A 17467-nucleotide genomic window follows, 5' to 3' on the forward strand; every position below is an offset into this window, starting at 1 on the left:
TTTTTCTTTAAAATAATGAAAAAAGTATTAAATTAATAATAGACATAAGAAAATATGCGTAATAGTCAAATAAATTTTAAATTAGATGAAAGATACTATCAATTTATCTTCTTAGCTTATTCTTATGTACTTACTTTGTTAACTGAAACTCTGTATATAGTTCGTGTCATCCACGACGACGCGCAGATATGTCAAATCTAACTTTAAGTAGTTGCCAGAGCTCAACGAGGGGCGGGAGGGGGTTAGGGTGGCAACGCGCATGTAACTCTGGAGTTGCAGGCGTACATAGGCTACGGATACTGCTTACCATCAGGCGGGCCGTATGCTTGTTTGCCACCGACGTAGTATTTAAAAAAATACAATTAATGGTAAATACTTGTTTTACAGGATTTTTCTATACCATCCTATTACTGGTGCATGTTCCATTATAGGGGTGTTTACAGAGTTCAAGCTGATTTTGTCGTCAATGTGAAATGTCCAATGTAATGTAATTGGCTCAACAATTAAAGTCCGTGGCTGTACACACTTTTGTCACTGTCCACATCAATATTTTTAACCCTGACTATGCTAGTTGTCACGACCAACTGCCAAGGATTTCGACCGATCCAAAAGGAAAATGACATTCCCACCTTGAGACACATGAGTCAAAGACAAGTCAATTTCATATGGGCTTGAATGGTAATAGCTCGTATAATGTGTGACCAAAGATATATTAGTAGTAGAAGAGGTGTAAGAATAAATCATGCCTCGAATCAACAGTTAAAGATAAAGTAGGTTTCCACCCGTACTATAATATCTATATATTACTACTATTATCGTACTATATTTTAGTCAATTGTACTATATATACAAAAACAATGTAGTACCAAAAATACTATATTTTCAGCACTAAAGAAAGAGGTATACAAATGTCACCGATATCGCAACATGGATTTTAAACGCCGCAATTCGCCTCAAATCGGTGGCATATATTTTTCATTTACCCAGGAAATACTATTTTTTTTCAATATTTTGTCTAAAAAAATCAGCATTTTCAGGGGCCCATCTAGTGGGCGGTGAGTCTAAGCCTGCCTCGATAACTAGTGAAAACATTGTTATGGCAGGTGTCCGGTCTTTGCAATAACCCAGTCTCATTGTCCTCCCAAACTTCAATCCATAGACCGTTATACTGTTCACTTTTACTACAATAGTCCCAATGCCTGCTGCGACCGGTTCATGGGTGTCTATTGCTGCGCCTATGAACGGGTTCCAGCAGGCGTTCTACATGACATTAAAGCTCTCCAAGGGGCCTCTACGTGTTGGATCTATATCCCCACGCAAGCCTATCAAAAGATCGGGATTTATAGGCCCATGAAATCCAAAAAAAAACAATTTTATTTATTATACAGTGTGTCCTTAGCCATTGGAAATCTCACGTAGGGTCTCATGAAAGCTCTAACGTTATAATTTTTTTAATTAGAACAAAATATTTAAAAAAAATCGTCAAAAAAATTATTCCCAATAATTGACAACAAAAAGAAACATGTATTAATCATTGACAGTGTTTATGACAATTTTTTCGAAAATGTTCGCCAATGATGACATTTGTCAAAAGTCAGAATCCTATTAGTGATATAAAAAAGATAATCAAAAAGGACAAAGAAGGTTTCATACTATTCTATGAGGATGTATTACCTCAGGAGCTACTAACACATACAGGCTGCTCAAAAGTAAAAAAAAAACCTAATTTGTTAATTTCTTCGTAATCGCTACAACGGAGCGTTAACGATTATTGGCATCTTGTCTACACACCCTGTTGTAAAATTTGAAGGGCACGATTTTTTCTTGAATTTTACACCTCTTCTACAGCCAACAACTCTTTGGTGTTCGTAATGGTTGGTGTCAAGGTAATGTCTGCGCCTATCCTTATCTTTAGTGTGTGAAGCACGCGATCTGAGCCAGATACAGTTAGGTTAAACACACGTTTAAGTACAGTGCTCAATAAAAAATAAAAACAAAGTACACAGAAGTCACAATCAGGTAAATAAGGGATGTCTGTGCACCAAGCATATCAAACTGTTTTCTGAGAGTCCTACCCTCTACCTCCAAAAAAACGGCTGTGGAGTAATTGTAACTGGCCTTCAAACCGGGGCATGTTAACACATTGATCAGGGTTTAGTGATTATTCATACATTTGCCCCTAAACGCAAATATTCTCGCGTGTATGCGGACTTCTGGCCGCAGGGTGTGGTGTTTCCGCGGTTTCAGGGCAACCTGCCGAATTCTACGCCGTCAGACGATGCTACGAGGCCATGCTGTTACGTCGTCGCCCAAATCGAGTGCTTAAATTGTAGGTATCATGTTATTATTTGTGTTTTCTCGTATCTTTGTATTTTTATTTGTTGTTCTGTTCGCAGTGCATTAGTAGTAATGCTGTGTAACTAATTTGAAAAATAAAATAAATTAATAAATGAACTCGCAATAAAAATTATGTACATACCACTCGCGTCGAATGATGGTCCCTACGACATTTACGACTAAGAATGGTTGGACTTAATTTAGAAAATAATTGAAGAAATATGTTTTACTGTATTTACATTGAACTTTTCATATTTCTATATAAATTAATAAACTAAACTTGCAAAAATCGCTTACAACCTTTTTGCGTGACAGCTACTCCATATAAAAATTAAAAATAAACTATCCTAGAGACCGTGCATGAGGGTCAGCCATCTCTTGACCGGAATCGAAAACTTTAACAATTAACGCCTATAAGCAGATGCCCCTACAGCACGCTCTATTGCGCGTAGTTGGGTCTACCAGTTAGTAGCTTGAATCTAAAAATAAAAAAACATGACTTTCTTCGCGCCAATGAATGGCTTCTGTGCTGCCCCCAACAGTTCATGTACGCTCCCTATAGGGACCATGTCATGCGAGATATAATCAATGTGTAAAGTGTGTAAACAGGCCCCACATGGGCCACATGTGAAGGCCAGCCACACATACCCCGCAGCGATACATTACCTAGCTCGTTTGAAATCGGTTCACTCGGGTTTAATATATGGATATTACGTAACGCATTATAATCCGCCACAATAGCTGATGTCCGGTTATATTGTGGTCAGTGACAGTTGATAAAGTCGACTGTCAGGCGCTTAGTTTGACAGATGAGCCAGGAACAAGATATATTGAGAAGCATAGAATTTAAGCCCAAACACAATCTTAATAAATTGCTGTAAAAAACTATATTTTCAAGTTATTTTACTTACATATGTTATTCTGATAGCTCAAAATTAATATTTATCCTGGTGTAAGCCACGGCAAGTAACGGCCAACTTGAAGCGAACGAGTAGTAGTATCACCCTCATAAAACTTCTAGAAATTATTCATCCGTCGATGTATCTAAAGTATCTAAATACAAACACTAGGTGGCTAGACGGAGTAGAGAGCTACTAGCGTCATATCATAAAATAGTGGCACATCTAGACAGCAAACTGGTCGAGACGTTTTCTATCGCCACATATGACGAGCTGTGTGCACACTGGCTTCTGTCTGATCTACTTGACAATATTATACAGGATGCGTCTAATCTTTGGGCTTTAAGAGGAAGAATACCACGTGACCATACAAAAAGAAAAAACGTTTTTCCACTTCTAAATATTTTTGTTTAAATTGTTTTCCTTTTTTGCAAAACAAACAAAAACTTTTTTGGAAGTGAAAACTTCTTTAGCGGCGCTGTGCACTTTTTGTGATGAGGAAAAAATATTAAACTCGCGACAGATTCGTCAGATTGAAAATTCTTAAGACGGACACGTGACCTGATCGAAAAACTGTTACAATGTCATTGAAGCCAGTAGACCGCTGTTAAATAATTGTAATAGTTCTGAAGTGTTTAATTTTTAATGTAATATAAATTGTCATGTTTGTGTACGATAGCGCAATAAATGAATATTGTATTTTACCATATAAATGATAGTACTTTTATACTGATAATTAAAGCAATTCGTGCAAAATTATTCCCTAACCATTTCAAAATATCAAAAATGCACAACGTTAATAATAATATTCAAGTTTTCACTTCTGCCGGCACTCCCGGAGTGCAATCCGTTGTTTTGTTTTTTTTTTTTATAAGTGAAGCCTATGATTATAAACCTAGAATATATTATGCTGAAGCGATCGACATCAAAATCAATATGTTAAGATTTAGTTAGGTTAGGTTAAAAATTACCGTTTTTTCGTTATATAGTGTCATTCCGCTAAAAGTTGCCATAAGGACGCTCTGACTGGTTATTCGTATAAACATACGAGCAATTTCATCTTCAAGATAAGCGACAATGTGGTACTTTCTGCGTGAAAACGTCAAAAATAGTATTGGTGCCAACTTATAAACTATTGACTAAGTATATAGTTAATTGTTGGTGCTAAATTTTCTAAATGCATTGTGTGCTCAAATATTTTTTTTACTGTAATAAAATTAATAAATGTCACAGGTTCTAAGAAAAACCTAGCTAGATAGCAGAGGACGCTGCTTCGATTCCAGTTTGGGGCACTGAAGGCCTTGGTCAGTTTTTCTTAGTATATGACATTTATTTTCAGTTTATATGCAATCTGATTTCTGCTCCTGATGTATACAATAATAAAAAAATCAAAAATACTCAAACGTTAATTTATTTATCAAAATATGTTAAAACATTTTCCATAATGTTAATATCCAGAGAGGAAAATGGAGACTACGTTTGTATGGAGAAGCGGCCGAAGTGTATCCTCTTAAATAATAACCACAGCTTTCTAAAAATCTTTATAACATCTTAAATTCTTAATACGAACTATCGGAACTAGTTAACATCGCCATTAAATACATTTTTACGTCTTTATAATGAATTTAACATCATTACACATTACATTTACATAGCTTTAGTATGATTAATCTACTAAATAAGTAACAATGTGCTAAAAATAGCATGTTCATTACAACAGGCTACATCGCCGAGTCACTTTCATAATAGTTAAGAAATTACTTGATACTTGTTTTCTAATTTCTTTCCGTAATATAGCAGTGACTTGGAATTTGAGGTGAAATTATGATTAACAAAAGATTTAAAATAGGTTTGATGAGCGAGAGTCAAGGCTAAGTGTCGCGTAACTAGAAATCTACGTAGCTTGTAGTTTGTGTCATTCACGATGACGCGAAGATTTGTCAAATCTAACCTTTAATAACATGACAATAGGAGTCAAGCAATGCGTCTCTGTGAATGACACGGTCCAGGTTGCCAATTATTTACACACAATAGTAATACGTACATGCTAAAGAAAATATACGACGGATTCACATAAAAAAACTTTCTTTTTGCTTTGTTTCAGTACCTAGATTGTAAGTAGCCAGCTAAGCTGCCACTGTTTTACATGTTTGGGACCGTAACATCAAATATCATTATACAATACAATACAATGCAAATATTCTTACCAATATGAATAATACGAGTAACACGATATACAAATTAAGCACACAACTTAGACTATAAGTATGGTAGACAACGGGCGGTATAATATCATTAATAATTAAGTATAAATATAATTTCATTAGTTGCGCCGGCACTCGCGTTAGTAGGTAGGTATATGACGTCAAATGTGAGGTATTTTGCGTACCAATTAAATTCATATTTATAAAAGGTTTTATTTACCTTTATTAAAACAGTATTTTTCAACATTTGAGTTGTACCTCTTGGGGAGTCCCGTTCGGTAAAAGGGTCAGGAAGAGTCGTGAAGTGGCAAGTAAGTCGGGTGGCAATACAATATTGTACCATAGAGCTGTTATGATGGACACAGGAGGAGGTGGCTGACGAAAAATACGTCATGTTTTAGTGTGATTTTTTTTTTCACTTGTATGCGCGTGGCGTAGTGGAAACTACAATTTTCATTCACATTTTTGTGGACATTTTTTTTGATTGACAGATTGAATATACCTACTAGTAGTGATAAAAGAACCCAAAAACACCAGGACCTGTGAGAATCAGGAAATCAATGTTTTTTTTAAAAAAAGCTTGACTGTTTTATGTTTCTAAAATTGTCTCGATGAGTAAGTTGCCTGTTGAAAGAAAAGTACAGTCAGCGATAAAAGCTCGTATAAGGCTTATAAAAGCTTAAATCAAGAATGAAATTTTTGACTAATAAACTTATTTTCATCTATGCAGTCGTTACTACAAACAGGTTGAAAAACTACCTTTAAAACGCATTTAAGTTGCTAAATAAATGTCAGATTTTTGACAGGAGCATAGGAAAGGTTAAGTCATATTTCCTAAAGAGACGCACCTTAGGTGGCTTAGGTCAGTATAACCGCACAGTGAATGCATCCTAATCCTATGTCGCGAGCGCATCGCTTTCACCCCGTGAGAACGACGCGCGCAGGCACAATAGCATCATTCCAAGTCACCGCGACCCAGTCATGGACAGAGGACCCAGTATTAGACGCTCTCGTATTACCCATAGTCAGTACCGAGCTCGAGGTCACGGTATATTGGAAGTTAGATCTTCGCTTGCGTTAGTAAAAGGCAATATGCTGCTGGAAACTGGGCCCAGAGACATCTGGCGTTATTTTAATTAATCGCAACCGCATATTGTTTACGAAAAGTTGAAATTAGAAAGGCAATTTTGTTTTTACTGTTGTGTTGTTTTTAAAGTATAAAGCTAGTTCTACTAGCTTTATACTAAGCATGAATGGGCTTCTGCAGGCGGTTGCATTTTCCAACACAGCAGCGTGAGATGGAATTATAATTAGAAATAGATAAAAGTAGAAGCGAGATCATGATCGAAATTGTAGAGAAGTTGACACAATTATAAAGTAGAGAATAAACGCCTAAGCGAGCTTACTGTGACATCAAAAAATTAAACTTAGATACCTACATAGTCCGATAAAAAATCACTACGTATAGCGAATACTTTTGGGGGAAATATTTAAACGAAAGTTACATATACGAAATGGTTATATGGAGAAATGTTTTTATAGCGTAGAAGTTGTTTATTCTAGGAATGAATAGTTTGCCTAAAGCCACAACATTTGTAGTAGGTGTAAGCATAATAATAACATATACTAATCTATGCATATCATATCATTAACTCATAAACACAGGAATTAATCACGTATTAAGTTTTAAATTCTCCGACGTTTCGAGGACGGCGTTGTCCTGGTGGTCTCTGAGAAGACTTACCACCCCGTTCTCCGAAACCACGCGGACAACGCCATCTTTGGAACGTCGGAGGTAAATTTAAACTTATTGAGCTAGTAAGTCCAGTTTTTATGAGTTAATAATATGCATATCATATCATGTCAACTGGTGTTAATTAATAATCCGCTGAGAAAGAAAGAATGGCTGTTACGGAGGTTATACGTATCGCCATCAGATATATCGGAGCGACCAAGGTGTTCACGAATATCTGAACAAAGCCTCTATTATAAAGATATTAAAGTACATGTTCAGATATTTTCGACCACTTTGGCCGCTCCGATATATCTGATGGCGATTGTATGGCATATAGTAGTCGGGTGTTGTACAACAGTCGCCATCAGAATTATCGGAGCGGCCACGGTGCTCAAAAATATCGGAACACGTCATTATTGTCAAGGCGTGCGTGAAGAGTGAGGAGTGCGGGAAGTGCGTGTTCAGATATCTTTGAGCACTTCGGCCGCTCCGTTATATCTGATGGCGACTGTACACAGCTCGAGAAGTCTATGACCGTTCGCACATCTATCAACTATTTGCATACTCACTATGAGAACCGTTTACATGTGATTGTTATAAACTTGCATCCCGCATGCGTGTCTAAATACATGCACATTTCCGTGACTGGGCTATTGTTACGTCTTAATTGTACGAAAATGTAAATTTTGCATATTAACGCTTCTTGGTTTTACTTCCTTTCTCTTAATGTGTGAGTTGGTAATTAAGTGCTTGGCTTCTCGTTTTCTATTGTAGGTCACTCAATTATATTTATTTTTCATTGTAGTAGTTAGTCGCCATCACATATATCAGAGCGGTCAAGGTGCTCACAAATATCTGAACACCCCTCTATTGTTAAGGCGCTAGAGTGCGTGTTCAGATATTTTTGAGCACCTCGGCCGCTCCGATATATCTGATGGCGACTGTAACTATACTAAACTATAGTGTGAGTTTTAAAGTTTAAAAGATAGAGTGCGTTGCAATCGTATACATATAGAATAGTTTTACTGATTATAAATTTGCACGCTTGCATGCTAGGTAGATACATGAACTGTAAAACTGTATAGTAAAATCCCCATACTGTATCGATGCAAATAAATAATTTCTGATTTCTGAAAAAGCAAATAATGTGAAGAAATATGACAGCTTTTGTTGGTATTTGACATCTAACCTTAAATTTTATATGGAGGTTTATTTCACTGAAATAACATTAACTAACATATATTTTAACAAAAAATTCATACAAATAAAATATTAAAGTATATAAGTTGTTAATCACGATTGTCGTCAAAGAGTGCGTGATTGCGAAATAATGAAGTTAATTTAGTTTGTTCAGATTATTAGCAATTTCTATTGCACTCCATTTTAAGTAAATGTTTTTACTTAAAGAAAAATTAAACTACGTATTTAAGGTGAAAAATATTAGACACTCATAAGTAAAAATTTGAAAAAAAAATCCCGCGGCACGGCCTATAAAATTGTGTTTAACATTACATTCATACAGAAACAGAAGAGAAAACATTTCTAGGCTTGTCAGTCAGGTTAGAATGTATGTCAGGATATGGGAAACTAGTCGGAAACAGGAACGTATTTAAACGACGACCCAAAAGGCAAATGCACCCGCATACCGTGACCGCCAATCAATGCGTAATGAGTCGCGAGAAATAATTAGCATTGCTAGGGTTTACAAGGCATGCTTTAAAACAAGTAAGATACAAGTAAGTTACGCATTTAGTACTTAGTAGTAGTAATCAAAGTGAGAAACAACATGAAAGTCGCTAGAGACCTGATACTATTGTCATGATTTCTTAATAATAATACTAAATAGTGTAAGCAAATATGAATTTTACGTTGGCAACATTCCGAAAATACCTAAATTAATGTGAGAGTGATGGGTAATGTTTCATGACTTACCTGGCAACACGTTAGTTAGGAAGTGGTAGGGGTAAGCGGAAGCTAAGGAGAGTGTTGTACAGACTCGATCACTTGGATTGGGGAAGTCAAAGAGACGACATCTTGATGGTAACGGGTTGAGCAAAGTTAAAGAGGCATTTCCATTTTATAATTAGAGCAATCGGATATATTTATAATACTATTGTCATTGCGACAAGGTACAAAATAGGTCACAATATGGAGCGTGGAATTGGAAGGAAGGAAATCTCTCGAGGTAGAACTGTTGCAAGTGTCCAGCTGTCAGCTATAAATAAAGTGTTCTAGGTATTCTAGCGCCGCCTATTTCAGGTTTTTGGATGACACTTTTTGGTACATGGAGATTCCATTCCTTAGCTCCACCTTCCATAGGTCACAAATTAAATCTTTTGACTTTATCTAGTTTTTTCCGTCTCACACTCAGATCATAGAAAGTACTAAATGGCTGACGGAGGCGTGGCGCGTGTCGCCGCGACATGGCCACATCGTGGCCATACCGGCCCGCCGTAAGACAGTAGCAACTTAGCTGTCATTGAACAATGTGCGCGTCAATTTTATTGAAATGCCGAATTATAGCGCTATTTTGTGTCGAAATAGGAGTGCATCCAAAAACTATAAGGATCATGGAGTTACATAGTACATTTTTTTTCACGTAATAGTCAATAAAACCAAACATTTTAACAAATAAATCCAGTGACATGATTTTCTGAGTCAGACCATGTTGTCATACAAACGCGTGGCAATTTGTCTTATAATCATTCTACATTGACGCTTTGGCATGGAAAACTATTTGTAGTGTCCTTAGCAACGGCGAAATGCATTAAACCGCTAACGATATTCACAGGGACATTATTGTTTCTTGGTACGACCGCCAACCGCTCCCTTCATTGACGCCGCGAAGTAGAGTGGTGCTCGTGCATATAATTGATCTTTGAGCGTTATCGATAAAAATGTTTGTTCATACGAAAGTAATTATTTTTCAAGTAAAATTTTACAATTATTTTATATGCACCTAATGTTTAATTTAATACTTTTTAATGTGGATTAAAAATCGAAAAGGTAAGCCAAAAAATAAACTGATTTAATTAAGGACAATTGTACAAATGTTTTATTTCAGAAATAAAATAATAACAGTATTACATTTATGCTGGCCCCCACACTAGGCATAGCCTATCCTGTGGTGGATAATAAGGTTTACAAGTAAAAAAAAAACAATACTACAATTGAAAATAATAATATACAGTTATTTAGAGTAAACAATTGAAAAAGAAACGGTGGTGAATGGAATTTACAGAGGTACAGTTTACAGTGAGTCAAAAAATAAATATGTTCATCATTGCAATTTTTTTCAGTTTCCCTAAAAATCCCAGTATTAACGAAAAATGGATAGATGCTACAGGAAGAGGGCCCTAACTGGTTTATGAGCGAGAAAAGTGTTATTTGTTCGGATCATTTTCAAGAAAAATGTTTCCAGTTACAGTTACAGATAGAATATAAATATGTTTAAAATAATAGTATATTGTATACTTAGTCGATCCAAAAGTTCTATCAGAAAGATTTTTACTGATAATTATGATTACTGTTTCCTTATTATTCGTACATATGATATAAAAGCTTATTTAATGGTGCATTATACTTACTATATAACATGCTGGAATTGCTTTCAATTGGTGACGAAATATGCTATAATAAACTGAAACTTTTTTTTAATGAAGCGCTCGCGTCTAACGACAATCCCAAAGTAAACAATTTAAACAAACATTACATCAAATAATTACTGAAATTTAAACCAATTTGATTAGTTAAGCATAAACAAGCTTTCGCATCATGGTACATGTTTTTTTTTAATTAAAAGCTTTGTATTATATTTTATCAGTAAAAACCTTTGTGAGAGAACTTATGGCTCAACTAATATACCTTACACGTACCTTAAAATTCTTAGCTCGTAAATAAGGTCAATAATTTAAAGGAATATAAATTAAGTCTATGGCAATTATTACTTAAAACAAATATGTCAAAACTCTAAGGTCATTTTCAGAACATGTAAAATATCGATAGCTCTATCGAATTGTCCTCACTCTAGTGCCGCCGCTCTAGGCTCCTACACCGCGCGGTTTGGCCAATCACAGCGCGTGAGTTGGTTGTCTGGCCACGCCTTTAATGATGTGGTGGGGGACAGTTGGAGACAGCGAGACTCGTTGAAATTATGCTTCGTTATAAATCTCCTTACTTCTTATATCTATGGTCTCACACCACTGTAGTATGGACTGTATAGTCATGTTGAAGGGTAAATATAGGTAGGTACAGCCGCTATCAGATATATCGGAGCGGCCAAGGTGTTCACAAATATCTGAACACGCCTCCATTGTCAAGGCACTAGAGTGCAGGTTCAGATATTTTTGAGCACCTCGGCTGCCCCGATATATCTGATGTCGACAGTACATATAGTACATCATATTATAAGTAATATACTAAGTATTTCGTAGTTTATGTCCATAACTCCATTTTTTACGTAAGCCATATACTTACCTAATACTTTTTTGTATTACAACTTATTATCTATGACCATTTTGCGACCCCATTAATTACCAATTTACTACACCCTTGCATATTTACCACAATATAGCTTTTTCGATAGCCAGGTTCCATCGTATGCAAGTAGTTCAAATACAGTGTGCAAATTTCGAAATCAACAGCTTCCTTACAGAGCTTGTAAAAACTAAACAGAACTCCAATCGGAACCTAGTCTGTGCATCTTTTAAAGTCCTTCAATTTCGCAAGCAAGCTCTAAACGTCCCACAGTTAACTGCCCACATCTAGCTCTTATCACAATGATATAAGGCCCAGAGTTGGTCAGTGGCTGTGTTGTGTACAGTCGCCGTCCATTGGAGCGGCCAAAGTGCTCACAAATATCCGAACACGCCTCTATTACCAAGGCGTTAGAGTGCGTGTTCAGATAATTTGAGCACTTCAGCCGCACCGATATATCTGATGCCGACGGTGTCTAGTAGGGATACTTACTTGCCTAACCGTCTCTAGAAATGTTTACATTTGGCGACCGCATTCCTAAGACTGCGGCGGGACTGAATTACTTTATGGTATTTCTTAGCTGCCTTTCATTCAGTTTGCGTGTGGTGTCTAGGTTTAGCTCGCAGTATAATTTAAGTAAATTAAGTATGCAAGCAGATGTCGACATTTTACACCTTGTGCCTGTTTAAATTTGTAGCTAGCTTAACACTTTCGGTGGCAAGCGCCGCATTTCCAATACAAAATGGACACACATACGTGTTTTTGGCAGTGAATGTGTTAAGAGGGAAGAATAGATTGGTGTTCCTAGCGAAATAACGATACTTTTCTATGAAATTAACAAATCACTTCGATTTTGATGTCGATCACTTCGGTATAATATATTCTAGGTTTCGCTTTAAAAAAAAAGGAAAACCTATTAACCTAGTTTTTCATTGTGTCAATAACATACTAAAAGATAATGGAGAATTTATTTAGAAGTATAAAAACGTTTTCTTTTTTCTATGGACAATCACATGGTATATAAGTAGATAAGAAAAAAAAAGCCTCTCATACAGTTTCAGTGTCGACGAAAATTAAATGAGCGACATCATCACAATATTTTTTTATAAATAACATCCTTGTATTATTAATTTGTAATTGCCTGTTGAGTAGTTGTTTTACATCAGGAAGTGCCTACTTATTCATAAATTCTAAGGCCTTTCTTATATACAGTACTTCTACTTATATCCAGTAGATAAGAAAAAAAAGCCTCTCATACAGTTTCAGTGTCGACGAAAATTAAATGAGCGACATCATCACAATATTTTTTTTATAAATAACATCCTTGTATTATTAATTTGTTCGACTACTTATATCGAAAAACATGTTATCGAAACATGTTTTGCGGTTATTATAATATTGAAGACCAGTTAAATGATTAGGAAGAATAATAATATTTTGGAGACTATCAGACACAGATCAACCTAGTTCAAAACTAAGCAAAGCTGGTACTAGGAGTACTAGGCGACGATGTACATACTCATAAAGATAAACACTTATTTAAATACATAGACAACACCCATAACTGACTGACAAATGTTTGTGATATACCCACAAATACCCTTACTGGGACTCGTACCCAGGATCTCCAGCTTTGTAGACCGGGTCACAATCGATAGCCTAGAATGTCGTTTAAAACAGCCTATACGTAATACGTATCACCTATTTTCCACCCAACACCTTGCTACACTCGCTACACACCCGTTCACGAAATATTTTGTTGAAACAAGGTAAAACGGATTTTTTTCCTCAAACATTCCAATAAAATCCAAATTCAAGAATTTATTTTGCAAGTAGCTGAAGGGCTTTTTTACAAGTCAATACATTTACATTTACTTTGGACTGATATTCAAAGAAACTTTCAACTTATCTTTGTTATATACAACTTGTATATAACAAAGATAAAATATGGCTTGTGTTGCAGTTGAAATGAAAGTATTTTACCCTCCCGCATTATTTTAGGAATATAAATTAGCCTACATATACATTTACAAGTAAAATCTCATGCTACATAATAACATTCATTTGGCACAAATTGCTACAAACAATGGTATAAATTAATGACGTCAGACCTAGAAACGACTGGCTTCGTTCCACCTCAAAACTCAAACAATAAACTGTGAAACGTTAATACAATAAACTCAAATACAGAAATTACAAGCAGTAGAGACTAGTGTCGCAAAATACGAAAAATACGAGGTAACAATTTTTACGAAAAATGCCAAATAATTATTTAAGTTTTAGATATACTAGGTCATTACAGGTATTAATTATCAAATAAACCTCTGTCCCGACTTATGTCACAGCATCCGGTAGGGTAGATGCTTGGGGACAAAGATGGCTCCGTTTCAGATGTCCAAAGAATGTCGATGTTGAGACCTTGAGACCTTCCTTCAGCAGTGAAGGACCGCCGAATAGATGAGGATGGAAACAACGAAGAGTATTACAAATTATAGTATGGGCCTGAGACCTCGCGTGGTGATACTGGTGATGCTTGTGATAGCAGACGTGACTTTTGATAGCGATTGCGCTATTTGCAGTCTTTATTTTCAAGTCCCTGCTCGTCTTTGTTTCTAGCACTGCGTAATAGAAATAACAGGTGAACAAACTTTGACGTAGTGCGCGCAAAAATGTACAAATACAATACAATACAAATATTCTTTATTGCTCACCAATATATGAAAAGAATATAATGACATACAAATAAACCTACCTATGGATAGTATTAAAGAAAACAACTTTTGTTTTGAATAAAACGCCAACTAGTGTTAAGTTCGTATATTAGATATAATTAATCATCAAAACAATCTACTGCTAGATATACCTAGGGTTTCTTCAATAGGTACTACAATACAATACAAATATACTTTATTGCACACCTCAATACAAAAACAGTACAAATAATACAACACATAAAGAAGAGGTAAACAACAGGCGGTCTTATCGCTAAAAAGCGATCTCTTCCAGACAACCTTTAGGTAGCGGAAATGTCAGTAGGTGTTCCAGATGCAATAAAAGAAGTCTAGCACAGAATAAACACAAAACTAAACAATATAATTATCATATACAAATATAAATAAAAAAGATATACAACTACAAGTTTTACTACAAGTTTTAGGTAAGCTCAAAATTAGATAACAGGTACACGGTAAGTATGTACTTCTTTGGTTAAAATAATCAATATAATATATGTATGTAATTACGCACTTGTCTATGTTTAAACCAAAAATATGCTGGGTATTAGAAGAGTTACCATTAAAATTACCTAATGTCAAGTTAATATGCTGACGCATATAAATTAAATTACTTATAACTCAAAAAATAATACTAAATACCTATGTAAATAAACAATATACAAGAGGAAAAAACAAGAGGATAAATTAAACTAAATTCCAAATTCTTATGTTTGTTGAGATGCGTTACCGCGAAAGGCCTTAGAATTTATGAATAAGTAGGCACTTCCTGATGTAAAACAACTACTCAACAGGCAATTACATTCATAAATTCGTCATAATAGGCCACGATAGGCATCTAAAGAGCTTCCTTAAAGATATGCGGGAATACCAAATTAAGTTTTAGTCATCTTATTAACTGTAAGTATTAAGGTATAACCAGCTTAAAAGTTGCTAAAGAAGCAAAATATTTATAATTTTATTAACTACGCATTTGTTTTCTAAGCAACATAGTCATTTAGTACCAAGCATTTGTTCGCATCCGTCTATCAGTCCTGCGCCTCTTTATTTTATTTATTTAGCTCACAAAACAAGTTACAGATAATTACAGGCATTATAATATTAACTTAGGTTCAGTTCAAATCTGTCTGGACTATAACTCTAAACGTGTGCACAGAAGGATTTAAACATTCAAGTAAAAGTACATATAACGCTAGAGAGATGAGATGTCATTTCTACGCTAGATTATGGACGAGAAGGTTAAATAAAAATTAGTAAGATTTTAAATTAAAAATATAAACAGAGTTAATAGCTAAGTATTACCAGCTAAGTAATTAAACGAAGTCTAAAACTAAACAAAAATAAATATTTAATCAAACTAAACAAAAAACATTTTCGAAATTTTGTAAGTGTGAATGCAGCTTATAGAGTCTGTGCGGAAAGAGAAGAGTCGTGGAATGTGTGTGGCCCAATACATTCCACGACTCTTCTCTTTCCGACTCCAGATAGAAAATGTTACGGATTTCATTTTTAAAAGTGGAAGTTTATTTTTGCAAGTGGCTACAGAGGGTAGCCATAGTGGGTACCTAAGCTGCATTAAAATACATCTATCGACGGATTCTCGGTCACTGTTTTGTGAAAATGGGCACAAGTTATTTTCTACATGTATCAAAAGTAGTTACAACACGAATATTTTGGAAAGTCCAAACAATCCAATGTCGATCTATGTAGACGTAACGATCTGTCACATAAATCTTGTAAACCGTCAATCTCACACAAAATCAGTCACGTAACTTCATTGTGATGTCAAAAACCGCTATCATCCACAACACGATAATTTCCAAACATAAAGTAGCAACTTAATTTCAATACAATAATGTTGCAAAACGCGCGTTGACATCAAATTTCACTTTGTAGTTATGAAATGCAACGGTCAATACGTTGACAAGACATAACTACATGCCTTATACAGGTTATATGGTTTATTCTGCTAATAAGGGACTACTGTAGATGGCTTTTCACAAATTATGTCATCCAACATAACGACGCACAAATATTGATAGCTGAGCGGTAAGAATGGCTTCCAAAATTCCAAATCGCAGGCCATGGTTTGAAAACCGGCTCGTACTAATGATTTTCTCGAAACTAATATGTAATCCATAGTTGTGCGTAGGTGGCCAAAGGGTGTGTGGTATTTCGGCAGTTCCGTGGGAATCTGCCGAATCCTACACCGGAATAAAAAACTGTGTCGCTGACATGATTTACTTTATATTACATTTGAGTTGATTTTGATTTTAACAGGTATTAATACTCATTACTCTCATTAGACATTTAATCAATTTGCTATTCAGCGAAGGAAAACATTGCTTTTGCAAATTTAAAGTCTCTATATTTCTGTTCTGGGTGCCTAGCCAAGGTGACAATCGCTTACGCTGCGACAACAAAACGCCGTGTCTCTCTGGGTCACTCTACACGATGGCCCAGCATAGGCCAGTCTAAGGGACGCAGCTATGAGGGGGAATGAGATAGCAATATCACTTACTCCCTCTAACGCATAAATGCGTCCCTTGGACTGGCCTGCGCTGGATCATCATGTATAGGAGCCATCTACCATATTAGTGCGACAATGACAGTTGTGTTTCGTTCGCTACGGAGCGTAAACGATTGGCATGTTGGCTACGCACCCTGGCAAAACTCAATTTGTTACCTTTTTACAGTTAAACCGATAAACCAATGTAGATAAAATTTGGGATGAAAACAGTTTGAGTCCCTGGGAAGAAAGTAGGATAGTTTTTTTATGATTAAAAATATCATTCTCTGGAGACTAAGTTGCCGGTAGAAGCTAGTCAGTATTAATCAAATACAGTATAAAATGAACAGTACAATAAAATGATGTCACGAGCAAACATCTTTTGTGGGCACACCTTTCAGTCGTCGCACGTAAACCTACATACGTCAATTGTCAAAACAACATTGTGGCAGACCACAGTGTGTGTTGTTAAATGGGACATATAAAACTTAAAGACTGTTCATCCCTATATACCTACCGTGTCCCTCTTTAACTGTGGATGGTTAAATTGAGCGAAGTCTCAGAAACCATTTAAG

General features: G+C 35.6%; 1 protein-coding gene across 2 annotated transcripts in view; it reads right to left on the reverse strand.

Annotated features, from left to right (window-relative positions):
- Window positions 1-17467, reverse strand: part of LOC133529023 (uncharacterized) — a 162267-nt gene that overhangs the window by 107608 nt on the left and 37192 nt on the right. Inside the window, exon 1 of one of the 2 annotated variants that reach the window (XM_061866607.1) lies at window positions 135-207. The exons of the other annotated variant lie outside the window; for it this stretch is intronic. Coding sequence (XP_061722591.1) covers window positions 135-170 — 36 coding nt within the window. The 5' untranslated portion in view covers window positions 171-207. Of the gene's footprint in view, window positions 1-134; window positions 208-17467 lie in introns of those variants that run through there. 2 annotated transcript variants of the gene reach the window in all.

This window comes from Cydia pomonella, chromosome 20 (assembly GCF_033807575.1).
Source record: "Cydia pomonella isolate Wapato2018A chromosome 20, ilCydPomo1, whole genome shotgun sequence".
In the NCBI taxonomy this organism is placed as follows: Eukaryota; Metazoa; Arthropoda; class Insecta; order Lepidoptera; family Tortricidae; genus Cydia; species Cydia pomonella.